The following is a 14185-nucleotide window of genomic DNA, read 5'->3' as shown; positions in this document are numbered from 1 at the left end:
CGAAGAGAGGGGGTTGAGGGAATGGAGAGAAGAATTGTGACCAAGGGCGGCAAGATTTTAAGGAGGTAAGCTCCTGAAGTGCCCCTTTCCCCTTCTTATATAGTTTCTGGAAGGGGGAGATTTGCATTTAGATTTCATGGCTTAAATCATTTATGATGTTAGGAGGGGTCGCTTTTTAAGATGCCAAGTTGATAAGCATGGAGGCGCCTTAATCGATACAAAAAAAAGTGAAAAAGATAAAAAGAAAATTCTAACAAACAAAGAGGCTAGTCACACAATCGGAATGGTCGTGTAGCCGGTGGGCATCCCTATTGTGGCTCATGACCAAGGCAATGAGACCAAGGCATAGACCTTGGCATCTTAGCCTTGGCATATATGGCAAAGAGTCTACGAAGGATTCATTGGCACTGCTAGCTACATGTAAGTTGCAAACATTTGCTTGTAGGAAAAGCTTCTCAAGAGGTCACCCATCCTAGTGGCGTTGTCACCCAAGCATGCTTAACCACCAAATGACTATCCATCAAGCTAGTCCTCATTGTTGTTTTATGCTACAATGATAGTCTATATAAACTTGTTTTACAAGGGCTTTCCAAATACCTCCCACTTATGAATTGGCGTACATCACTTCATTAATTGTGACTTTTATCCTCATTATCGAGACACAGTTAGTGGTAAAAATATAGGAGCATTTTATTGCATGAAAATTGGATACACCATATCATTGTTCTCTTGATAGGTCCTAATTTATCTCTAGCTAGTTGTATCCCTCAACATCAACCTAGGGAGGTTAATAATGTGTTACCCCCTCCCTATCTCCACATACGATTTTATGATGACATGGCACATATCACATTGAGGATCAACCTAACAAGACTAATAACGTGTTTACCCCTCTCTTATCTCCACCTATGATTTCATGATGCCATGCACGTCACATCGAGCAAACAATTATCTATCCCTAGCCCTGACATAGAGCTCGGGTAAGTTACTCATAAATATGTGTGCATCACATGTGTTCAAAATAGGGTATTTTGAAAATACTATTTCTATACGTTTTTTACATACATAAGGGTATAATATAAAAGGATTATTTATAGATTGAATAGAAAAGGGATATGTTTTATTTAGAAAATTTTCATAGATAAATATATTTATAAATAGGCCTTGAACACATGTGATGCAGACTCTATACATATAGTAACTTCCTTGAGACACAGAGCCACTACTACTCTCTTACACCATTAGCCACATCGATTACATTTGTAACACATGGAGGGGGGGAGAAAGAGGAAGAGAGAGTGAGTGAGTGACCGAGAGTGAGTGAGTGAGTAGAGTGGGTGGGTGTGTGTGTTTTGGGGGGGGGGGGGGGGGGGGGTACAGAAGGGCCTTGGCATGGCCCTACATCTCCTATAGAGCATGGTGGCTTCTTGCTTTTATAGGTACTCCACAATACATTCTCCTTTGCCTCAAATGTCTCGCTCTCGAAGTTGGATAGACATGCTTGAGTAAATGGTATGGCCCATGCTTGTGCTCCTATCATTAGCGAGATAGCTTTGCCAACCCCCCTCCCTTCTCTAGTGCCTCTAATATGAAGCAAAAGGGCTTGAACTCCAAGTCATCCCCTATTAGCAGGCCCTTCTTCTAGTGAAGGTTCTAGTTGGTCTCTAGCATGATGCTTTATCACCATATAGCCTTACTATACTTGAAACTAAGTTTGTTGTTATAATAGTGTTTCAAATGAATATGAGAATGAGAGAGAGAGAGAGAGAGAGAGAGAGAGAGAGAGAGAGAGAGAGAGAGAGAAGGAGAGAGATGTTAGATGCCAAACACAAATTGAAACAAGCTAAATTTTTAATGGAGTGTTTCTCCTCTAACCTTGGAAAAATGTGTGATTTTGCAAGTACTAAATGGAAAAGTATTGACTACAAAAGGTGAGGTGTTATGGCCTAAATGCAAAAAGTGCCTTGTGCCAAACGACACAAACTGAAATGAGCTAAATTTTGAAAGGGGTCTCCTTTAACCCTAGTAAAATGTGTGATTTTGTAGGTACTAAATGGGAAAGTATTGCATGCAAAAGACGAGGTGTTGTGTGTAGGTACTAACAGTGCTGTGTGTCAAACTCAAGTTGCTATATCTTGTGTCAAATTTCAGCATACTAGCTGCCTGCCCATACCTAGCTATTCTTACAAGACCTTACTCATCCCTTGGTGAAGTTGTTCTATTCGTCCCTTACTCAAATTCCCATTTAAATGAACTTTCTTAGTTTCTAAATTTTTGTGGAATTTGGGAGAACAAAAAGAACAACCCATCCGAGTACTACCTATTACAGGTGGGATATGGAAAAAAAAAAAAGAGAATTTCATCCAAAAGCATATTACATGGAGGTGGACTCTCTCTCTCTCTCTCTCTCTCTCTCTCTCTCTCTCTCTCTCTACTAGACATTGTACAAATCAGTCACTGATTGAAAGATCAGCAGCAAGCTGATCAGGACCATCCTAACAAGGATCTATCAAACACAGCTTTATGGTAGCATTAGCTGCGAGCCTAGATAGAGATCCATTCCTTCCAAGATCATCATCGTCTCTTGGGAGGTCCATCACAGAATAAAAAGCTTTGTGATAAGCTTCCACAAGCATAGACGTGAAAATCTCCCCGGCCCGTGCTTGCAGCAGCCTCCTCTGGTCTTCTTCTTCTTCTTCTTCTTCTTCTTCTTCTTCTTCTTCTACAGATAAATAGTACTTATCTGGCACTCATAAGCACACCCTTAATACCATGCATTGATCTCTTACCAAGGCCCAGTCAGAGTTCTTCTCAAGTTTTCAGGCTTCTGTGCCAGAATATACTGACATGGTGCCAAGGAACTCGGTACTTCGAAGAACTGTCATTGAAAAACAAGCAAAAACCAGTGTGCGTGACTACTTCATATCAAACATGCACCCCTCCATGGTGTCCCACAAATCAAAACAAGCAAACAAAAGGATACCAGACAAACTGTCTGCCTCTCCTTACCTGTTTTTTCCGTTGTTCTGCCAGCTCCAGCTACAAAAACATACCAGCAGCAATCCATCAAATCAAGCTCCCTTGCAAGCCTCAAAATAGTGAAATGCACACACAAAGAGCAAAGACATACACAGCGAAAAGGGATCCCAGAACCAGGTGCATGCATATACATCTCCATCATCATTACACATGAGCAATCAAATACTAATTAGAGCACAGTGAACGTTAAAGCAGACAGTACCTCGTGCCGCCTCAGCCTCATATTCTCTTCTTTCAGTTGTGAGACCTCAGCTTCGAGCTCCACTGTGTATGCCTGCATGAATCACAAAATGAAACGCTGTCAATCAAATAATCCAAACTCCATTAAGGATCCTGGATGGTACATTACGAATACAAAAGTTCTCAAAGAACAAAATACAAGCTATATGATTCATTAGTCAACTAAATGCTGATCCAATATCAAGTCACTGACATTGCTATAGCAGTAAACCAAACCACCCCACATGGTGCACTTCTACTATTCCTTGAAAGCCGGGTTCAGTAACTTTGCTATATCGTTTTGCTGCTTGTAACAGCTAAAGCCTGCGCAGATGGGTCAAAACCGATGGAAGTATCTAATCAACTGATTGCATAGGTTTTTAGTCTGCAAAATTCCAACGTTCAAGGAGATTATTTGAAATAGCTTGTAATTGAACGTGAAAACTTTCCTGGATATTAATATGGTAACTTTGTATATAATTGAACCCTGCCACGAAATCTTCACAAGGCCCCAGAGACATCGCTGGGTATTAATCACAGTGGAGCCCGAAGCTGAGGTTGCTCATAGAGAGCGTTTATTACTTAGACATAATTTATTAACCTTGTCAACAGTACTTGGACTGTGTACTATACTATGGCCTAAGAAATGGAACCTTTTTACTTGCTGGTGCTCACAAAAGTCCGTCATGCAGTAGAGAGAATTCATCCAGCAAAAGTTAACAGGTAGCATGACCTTTATACGATTTGAGTGCTGTGATGAGCATTCAGTGAGGTCTACATGGCCTACAACCGTCAGCTGGACTAAGCCTAGCGCTTGTGTATGGCACAGAGGCCACTTGTATTCCAATTATGTGCATGATATTCAAGATTTCTTATTTTCTTGTGTGTCTGTATGCTGCGAATCGGCTGCAGCTAGATAAGCTGATTGTCAGCATCCATGTGCAGATCAGCCTGCAGTTCTTGGCTGTGCATGACATAGTTCTTGTTTGGGCTGTTCAGCCTTTGTATCTGCTCTGCTAAGTCATAGGAGTTGCAGTCTTGCATTCACTGAAAGGATTGCATTTCTTTCTGTTGGTGGAATTGTGCATCGAATTGCTAGCAGAATTGTGTCCAGACCACCAGTTCCCTTTCCTGCATGAAAACTCCAATTGGGCTGCTTTTGTAATCAACTGGTCAACTTATAAATCCCATACATGCACAGGTTAGTCCCAACATCGCTCTTGCCAATGTTCCCTCCATATCAGACCCTTCAATGAGCAGTGGCTGTTCCACGTATGCTCCAACCACAATTAAGCTCCACCCTGTCAGACTCTTAGCATTTGCCAACCAAATTAGAATTCCTATTTGGTACAGCTCGTGATACATATACGAGACACTGTCGACCGGGCTAATGCAAACTCTGAATCCTGCAACTCCTCAAAGGATGAGGGAGTCTAGAACTTGTTGGCATTACATATGAAAGCTACAAAGGTTCTGCAAAAGCTCTCTCCAAGGCCTTGACAACCTAAAGAGCATGGACCAGCAGTCCATATTGTCACACCTAGCTTGGGAATATAGGCTCACAGCAACCACTTCAATAAACTATCGCACCGTCTGCAAGTTCCATACCTCCCACCTCTTCCTGCACAATGTTTTGCCCATCTATTACTATCTACATGGTTGCAGTCTGAGTGTGCTGCAAGGCCTTGTTAGCAATAAAATGCTCACAAAATGCAAGAAGAGGTTGTTTGTCCTCCCAGATGGTGGTTGTCCTCCACACCCATGTTATGCCTGGCTTTTCAGACATATACTAGTATCTTAGTGTGATTTTACGATACAATGCAGCCCTCTTTCGTTTTATTAAACCGCAACAGGATATACCCGTGTCAGAATGATCCATCCTCAAAAAGGAGCAAGGAGTCCTCCCCTACAAGAAAACATAGCATAATGGAGGATATTACGAACTGCATTTTGCGAGTCAGAATGGTCCATCCTCCAAAAGGGGCAGGGAGTCCTTCCCTATAAGAAAACATAGCATAATGGAAGATCGCACGGAACACAAGTCACTCATGCACTCGTACAAGCTTCAATGATGATCTACACAGATGTTGAATTGAGGATAACGAGTGTAGAAGGTATGAGTGCTAGACTAACAATTTTGTCCACCTAGACTCCAGTCCACCTAGGATCCAACCTACACCGAGACATGACACAAGCCATATCCACAAATATATAGGGATTGGACATTAGACTCACCTCACAGCCATAGAACTAAACGGGCTCACCCCCAAGCCTAGGAGCTAGTAGCATTAAGTCATGACCACATCCCAAGGGTTGGTGTTCCATACCACCATCCCACACCATCCCTATGTATGAACACATTGACCTAAGAACCAAGAGTTCAAGAGTGGTGATCACACATTCAATAATGAATGTACAATGAGGACAATCTATAAAAGAACTATCACATGCCGAGGATGACATTGACATGGTCCAAGCTAATCAATTGGAAATCCAAAGCCTCATGGTATTGTTGGATTGAAAGATCCGATAGCACCATCCAATCACAAAAATCCCTAGTTGGGCCCTTCGCATGACAAACACAATATTCTCAATCACAATGGATATCGTGTAAATTCTTTGTACCACTCAAGAAGAAATAAATTTCTGACTAGAACCTTTGTCAAACAAAACTATAACTATTTGGCCATTAATATTGCCACTAACTTTTAAAAGATCATGCAAGCCAAACATAGTTTCATTTATGGCACTACCGTTACAACTACTTGCATTTCAATCCTCTATTAAAATTTCAAAAGGCATACCTAGAGGTTCCCCAAGGTTTAGTGTTTACTAAAGCTTTTGAACTCGACTTCCCCTTCTTATTTGGTGGACACTCTCTATAACTGTGAAAGTGTGTAGTCAAATGGTATGCAAAGCAATCACCTTTAGAGAGATCCTCCTATCTTTTTTCTTGCGTGACTCCAAAGGTGACTAATGGGACGCTATTGGGGTAGAGGTTTTCTTCTACTTCAAGGTACTGGTAGCTCAATGGGACCCACCTGATTGACTACCCCTACTCACAACCAAAGTATTGTCAAAGTTTTGGGCATATAGGAAAATATCCTCTAAAACATGTAGAGAGTTGCGTAGACCTCATTTTGGTAGTTTGACAACAATTCGCAAAGATAGTGCATATAGAGTAACACCTATGGGTCCTCTATGGCCTTCGTTTTATGAAGGTCTTTAAATTCGTATGAATACACATCCAAGGTCATCTCCACATATCTAGCTCAAACAACTTGCAAAACTTTTCAATTCAATCATACAAACCACTTCTATAAGAAAATATGGATTTAAAATCTACGCACGTCTTTGGCTTAGAGCATAGCCCCGCTGCCCACCAAGCATACACCCTCCCCTATAACATAATTTGTATTTGTTTGCTCGCATGAGTGTTGTGTTCGAGAGAAGTTGCTTAGGCATTCTCCATGTGTTGAGGTTTGCTCATTGCTCGTGCATTGAGAGAGGCGGCTTAGTGTGAGAGGCCATCATGGTATCAATAGAATATAATGCTATGGAGAATGGAGAGAAGTTATAGAAAGTAGAGAGTGGAAGATTTTTTATGAAGAAGTTCATGAGCACAAAATGTTTGAGACAAGAGAATTGAGAAACTATGGGCTGCTAGAATAACAAAGTACTTGAAATGCAAACTGTATTTGATACAAAAACCTTCTTATTTTGTAAGGAGGCTACTTAAGTGGACTTCACAAAAAAAAGGCAAAATAATGATAATTTATTAATATAATTTAATGTCCTATGGCCTTCTCAACCAGTCCAATCATGTGGACACTTCTCTTATTAGGTTACACCATTGTGCCAAACAAGATTTGCTTCTCCCATGTCACCTTTTGCAAATTGGTCTTACTAGGTTGTTTCTTCTACTAAGTTGTTTCCTCTTCCATTTCTAGGCATAGTCTCTCCTATTGGATGATGCGGCACCTTGCCTTCACAATCTTGCCGCATTGCAACAAGCAGCCCCTGCCTCGACTCCTCCCCCCCAAGATCGCCTTGACAAGAGGACACACACACACACACTCTCTCTCTCTCTCTCTCTCTCTCTCTCTCTCTCTCTCTCTCTCTCTCAACCCACCCCCACGAACATGTCTTCTATAGCTTGTGTTGTATTTGGTGTGTAGGTTTGTTTCTAGGAGGACGTTTCAAGTAGCAATGCCTATGTATATATACTGCCGAAGGTCAACTAGTCCTAGACGCACATGGGCAATTCATCTTGACTCATTGCCCACACTGTCCAATTGACGATTGGCCACCACCCAAGTATGTGACATGATAGTTTACAGAATTTTAAGCCCTATATTGTTGGGCCACCCAGGGTGGCTGGGTCCCCCCAAGGACCCCCTAGTTGATGCTAGCTTTGAACGCCATGGAAGAGCTGTATCTAATAACTCGATGCTTGGTGTTTACCACTACCTTCATTAACTCTTTCCCACTTGACCCAATGGTCAAGCCCACATAAACCATCTCATAACCATTTGGTGTTTAAGCTTCGACACCTCCTAATATCTAAACTTGAAACCCTAATAATGCCCAATGCCCATCATGGCTTCTACTCATTTGGGGGCCTTACAATGTTTAGCACTTGCAACATAGGTAGGCAACTAACAGGTGGGTTTTTGAGTGACCTCCCCCTACCAAAGGTGATACTAGCTGAACAAAGACACAAGCCATCTTAGTAGATCCACATGAAATGAAAGGCTAATCAGGGAGCTTGCCTTTCTATTTATTTTCCATTGAATGATTATTGCAACAACTACAAGCTCTGTTGAGCATTCCTAGATCCCCTTGCAAAATGTCTGATTTGCTCACTCGTATGAACAAGCATGAGGGAAAGGTGAAAATGTAAAATTTAGGGTGGCATTAGAGAAGAGATTGGAGTCTAGAGTATCAAGATTCAAACTATAAGAATTTGGTAGATGAGTGTACAACGAAACTTGGCACTTCTATAGAACCAAAAATAAGCATTCCCTGAAATATGTAACTGGACTCACTCTCACAATGTTACCTCAAGTCAATATATCCTCCTCCTTGGACCTAAGTGAGGGAAAGCCTTCTAGTGCAGGAATGAGAAGAGTACATACAACTCAAAGTCTCATGAACTTGGAATCGTGAACTCAAGGAAATTACGTACTATGGCCTCATGAGGTAAAGCAAAGCCATCCAAATCTGTCCTGGATGGATGCTCTGCAACTAACCACCAAATAATCAGTCCTGTTGCGTGTGTCGAGAATAATCAGCAAACATCCCAAAACATTTGATAAGGGAAGCTAAGGTGCAGTGATTTATGTCGAGAATTTATGCAGACACACTTATACTCAAACACGAAACACATACATACACCGCATCGATGCGTTGAATCACAAAAATCATGTGAACAACAAGCAGAGGCAGGTCGGCCTAGCAGGATACCATAGCATGTCTGCTACCCTTCTATAGCAGTGCGGCAAGCTAGACAGGAGCAAACAGACAGTACAATCAGCTTACAAGAACTGAGACCGGGCAGAAATTGAGCTGAAGAACCACCTGCTTTCTAGCTCGTGACCTTGCTGCCGACTCCCGATTTTTTATCATGCGCTTCTGTCGTCTTTCCACCACTTTCTCCAATGACCCATCCAGCCCTCTCTTTCTCCCTCTCATGCATCCATCAATGCTGTAGGGGAGAGATGACAGTGCAGACAGCGCACCGTGCCCGTCAGAGAGAGGGCTTGATGGGGAAGCTGTTTTCAACGCAAGGGTGACGGGGCTCATAACTGCCGCTCCAAGGCCAACTCCCAACTCCACCCCTGACAAGCTACCTGCCCCTAATGGCGCCCCCATGATTGAACCCACCATAGCTCCATTTCCAGCTGCTCTTGCTGTTGCGTTCCCAAAAGCATCTGTGCACTGCTGCTGCAGCATGCCATTGTGGACGACCATGGGACTTCTGGCTTGATGAGTGTTGCCCAGCCAGTCTGTGCATGCAGTAGCTGGGGAAGCATGCTTGAATGCATCCAACTGCGCCAGGGACTCCATGGCAGCAGGCTTGGACGGGCCCCCAAATGCTGTAGAAAGAGACCATAGGGGCATTGATCCATTGCTCTTAGGCTTCTCTTCATTCCTGCCTGTGATCCCAAAACCAGAATCAAGGGCATCTCCAAGACTAGCTCTTTCTCCATTCTTGTCTGCTGCTCCAAAATCAAGTCCATTGTCAACTCCTCCGAGCACTGCCTGCAGAGTGCTGTCCTCTCGCACCACGCCGGCCTTGACCAAGAAATCCTCAAGAGTCATCTCGCCGAATGTCATCTGCCGCTCCTGTTCGGCAGTCGGGGCGCGTGCTGCATCCATGATGCTCTTCCGAGAGATATCCTTCCACACATCTTCGACTGTTTTCCTGCTCAGCGTGCGGGGGAGAGAGAGTGAGCCTTGTCTTTGCAGGCCTTGCTGCAATGAGGATGCCAAGGAGGGCGCTCCCATGGCCGCAGCCATAGCCTCGCTCTCCTCGGCAGTCCAAATGGTCTTCAAGAACTCATCCATGTTCATGGAACCAAAGCTCTTGCCAGGCTCGCCGAGTGTATTTTGGAACTCCTCCAGAGTCAGAGAATAGATCGAAGACTGGCGTGCGATACCGGAGAAATCATCTCTGTTCATACCCGATGAAAGGCGCGTCAGGGTCGAGTCAGCCGTCCAATTGCTTGCTGCAGCAGTTTCAGCTTGTGAAGCCATTGACGAGTGGTGTTGCCAACAGAGAAAAATGACCTAATTAGCAAGAAGAAGAACAGCTTCAAAGCAGCACAACTGCTTCCGCAATGGTGAGGCAGCTCATCATTACGGCTGGAAGGAATCTAACTGAGGAGCAGAATCTGTTGTAGGACGTCATAGCAGGACTTGGCTGCGGCAATGATTAAAGACGGGGTGTTTGGGGGATGATGCAAGGCGCAGCCATATCCGTTCCTATAAACAGGAATAAGATATGACATCGATAGAGGCTGCGAGTGTAACTGGTGGTGCTGGTGCTGGTGATACTGTTGTGAACGAGCTTGGAGCGTCGGTGGATAAAGAAGAAGCTTGTGTAGTAGTGGCAGGCATGAGAGCAGAGAACCTGCAGTAGTGATCTAAAGACTTGACGTGACAATGAATGGAACAGTGACGCGGGCCGTGAGGTCCATTTCCCCTTCCGGCAGGCTACTTTGTCAAGAAAGGGAAAGCCTTTCTTTTGTTGCCGGGACGCGTGGCAACCTGCTTTTTCTTTTCAGGAATCAGGTGACCACGCGTCCCCCCTCCCTTTCGTCCGTTTTTGGCCTCTTCTTTTCTAAGAAAGCCTCGGAATTTAGTAACCTAATTGGATTTTTTCTTTGTTTTTAGAAAGTTCAAAAAACAAAGTATAAAAAGGATGTTTGGTAACCAAGTTAGATTTTTGTTCTTTAGAAGGTTGAAAAATGTGTAGTCAATAAAGTATAAAAAAGGATGGGCAAATTTCTTAAGTGGCTACAAAGCTAGCTTAAGTCCCCTAATCCAAAACATAGGAGATGTTCCCATGCACAAGAAAACAATTTAGCAAAAAGAGCAAAAGATAGGAGTTGTTAAGGAAAGGCTACATTGGCAAATTTTCATGTTCTAATTTTTCTTAAATATTGTGTTCTAAACTTCATTATCATACTTGATCATGTCGTTTTTCAAACGTCTTACTTTTAATTCACTAATCTGATTACTAGAGAGAGAGAGAGAGAGAGAGAGAGAGAGAGAGAGAGAGAGAGAGAGAGAGAGAGGGGTGTGGCACTTTCCTTTTAATCATGTCGTTTTTCATACGTCTTACTTTTAATTCACTAATCTAATTACTTTATTTAGAAAGAGAGCGAGGAGAGAGAGAGATAGAGAGAGAGAGAGAGAGAGAGAGAGAAAGGTGTGGCAATTTCCGTTTGAAACTGAAAAACCATATTCCACCAAAAATTGAATACCGTAAGTGTGGGGGGTTGATTCTTGATGTCCCAAACAATTTTTTATGGCTACAGAGATTCATACATACTTCTATTTAGCGAAAGAAGAATGTCCACCATTTCTTTTTCCTTGGCAAGAGTTCTTACTGTTTCTTCTTGGAGAGAAAGACTTTAAGGAGCTAGATAAACTTATTTGCTTCCTCCTTTATCATACTAGCTACTCTGGTTGGCATTGCCAACTAGACCCGCTAACTACGCAATGCACGGTTTGCAAACTTACAAAGCTCATGAGGCTTTGCCTCATTCGCTTTGCACTTTTGTGAGCAAAGTAAAACCGTCGTGTGGTATTCTCTTTGCTCATAAGAGAAGATATCGTGTGCTTCACATGCAAATTACAAGGCACTTCACACCTAATGTGTGAAATATCAAGAATTTTTTCATTTGATGAAAAAATATGAAGGGATGGCCTAACGTTGTGCTTCATACTTAGATCTATGTGTGCATAGTAATTCTGTGTGTGTGTGTGTGTGTGTGTATGCGCGCACGCGCGTGCGCGCGTGCCATGTTTGTCCATGAAGAAACTTTATTCGTATCTATTGAATTAGAATTGGAATTCTATTATATTTTAGCCTCATCACAAGCTTTAGAAGTAGAATTCATCCTAACCACAACTAGCATCAATATTTTCTTTGTGGACCACATAAATGGCACATCTCACACACATAAGCCTAGCATATGGAGTATTAATTTGTCATATAAAATCTTTTTGATATAAGTCACAATTGGATGTTTAAAACAATAATATGTGCTTATTCAACAAATTCAATGTGTTCACCTAGATCAATTAGCATGGAAAATTTTGAGGTATTTTGTTGATAAAGGGAATGCATATTGTTAATGGGCAATGAAGGAAAATCATGAATGATGCGTACATGACATCTAAGGCAACCCGAATCACCATATCCAAGGCAACTAACACCACGAGCATGCTTGGCATGGATTGGTTGATCACTTAAGTAAACATGTCAAATCTTTCAGAATGTAGTCCAAGACATCCATGGAAGATTCATCGTACTTATATACTAGCTTAGATTGTAGAATCCACATATTTTTGGTAACCATAGATGTGACCATAAACTTTCACAAGTGTCATACGCATTTGTAAGTGCTCAAGAATTTGCTCAAAATTCACCCCTGTGTGTGTGTGTGTGTGTGTGTGTGTGTGTGTGTGTGTGTGTGTGTGTGTGTGTGTGTGTGTGTGTGTGTGTGTGTGTGTGTGTGTGTGTGTGTGTGTGTGTGTGTGTGTGAGAGAGAGAGAGAGAGAGAGAGAGAGAGAGAGCTATAATTGGTGTAGATATGACTCGTTCAAATTGTCCTTCTAAATTGATAATGTTATTTTTAAGAGATTACTTCTCTGAAATCCCCCTTATATGGCCTCTTAAAATATAAATGTCCCTTGACTCATGATGTTGGGTCCTAAAGCTTGAGTATGTGTGTTGCATGTACGTGTATGTGTGCCTATTTGGCCTATTTGAGGCTAGTTAGGCCATGCAAATGGCCAAGTTATATCCAAGTGGAGGGATGGTCATGGGCCGAATTATGGCCAAGGTTGACTGAGCCAATGACTTGGGCATTAAGATCAAGCTAAGGTCATCTGAGTTGGACATGAAAAGAGGTCATCTAGGTTTAAGACTTAAGTATATGCTATTTGAGCATGCTACTAGCCATCCAAAGATACTCATGGAATTATTGTTGAAGGCCTAGTGTTGTGTGTTGTTGCCACTAAAGTCTTGGTGCTACCCAAGGTGGAAAAAGATACCTAAGATTAGGAGATAGGTGATGGGAAGATATCAGAGATTGGGACATAGCAGCAACCATTGCCATGGTGCTACCAAGGAGGAGGGGATGCAACATCAACAATATGGCAACTCTCTATACAATGGATGCTTCATCAAGTTGCTCAACCATGCACCTTTTGCAAGTAGGAGCTCTACAAGTAGGTAAAGGAAAACTATCTAGCATTTTGAGATCATCTTCTTGGCAATCCTCAATATCACTCTTGTAGCTACCCAAGCTCCTCAGAACCTGATCCTCCCCTCCATCTTCCTTATCTCTCACTCTCAATCTTCATGCAATTCCCTTCAGATTATCCCTCAATACACATGCTGTGATGCCCTAATGCTTGAGCTACATTTGAGAGTGAGAGAGAGAGAGATGAAATTCACACATGGAGCTTATATGTGGGCTATCCAGTCCATGTCATCGATCTCTCCTTCTAGGCAAAATTGCTCTTCCCACCACCCATGTTTTGGTTTCCCTATCCTAGCATCTATACTAGGGACCATGCCTATCCTAGCATCTACATCTACATAGTGGATCACACTCCTAGTATCTACATCTACACAACAAACCATGCTTATCAGAGCCACCCTATCGTGGCATCTACACTAGGTACTCCAGTGACACACCTTTTTCTCTAGAGATTAGCAGAGGTGGGATATGAACGTCTACACAAATGTGTGTGTGTGTGTGTGTGTGTGTGTGTGTGTGTGTGTGTGTGTGTGTGTGTGTGTGTGTGTGTGTGTGTGTGTGTGTGTGTGTGTGTGTGTGTGTGTGTGTGTGTGTGTGTGTGTGTGTGTGTGTGTGTGTGTGTGTGTGTTATTGCCACATAGGTTTGGTTTTAGGTCAAGTAAATCCTTCAATTATAATAGTATATAGATTTTCTTCTTGCTACATAATTTGTAAAAGAAAACCATGTCTCAATTAAAATCTATTGTTAGAGACTTTATGATGATATCTTAACCCTACTATCGTTACTATTTTATTATGTTATTTGGACTAATTTTATTTATGACAATAAATAGTATGCTTGAAACATTATTGAGTTTGTAATGTTCTCCAATCATCCCAAAAATTAATACTTCTCATGTTGTTCCATAGGATTGGTGAAATTCTAT

The 14185-nt window shown here is 42.2% G+C and overlaps 1 protein-coding gene across 1 annotated transcript; it reads right to left on the bottom strand.

Moving 5' to 3' along the window:
- Positions 1 to 2304: 2304 nt before the first annotated feature.
- Positions 2305 to 10357, bottom strand: LOC148035466 (bZIP transcription factor TRAB1-like). Its single transcript, XM_087677416.1, has 4 exons — positions 8839 to 10357; positions 3242 to 3313; positions 3010 to 3039; positions 2305 to 2878 (listed from the first exon to the last, which is right to left on the bottom strand). The coding sequence occupies exons 1-4, from the start codon at positions 10015 to 10017 to the stop codon at positions 2786 to 2788; spliced, it is 1374 nt and encodes a 457-aa protein (XP_087533542.1). The 5' UTR covers positions 10018 to 10357; the 3' UTR covers positions 2305 to 2785.
- Positions 10358 to 14185: the final 3828 nt, after the last annotated feature.

This window comes from Lygodium microphyllum, chromosome 5 (genome assembly GCF_053477565.2).
Source record: "Lygodium microphyllum isolate KBCC chromosome 5, Lygodium_microphyllum_v1.1.10, whole genome shotgun sequence".
Taxonomy (NCBI): Eukaryota; Viridiplantae; Streptophyta; class Polypodiopsida; order Schizaeales; family Lygodiaceae; genus Lygodium; species Lygodium microphyllum.
Note: the sequence above shows the minus strand (reverse complement) of the source record. Positions and strands in the feature narration are given on the sequence as shown.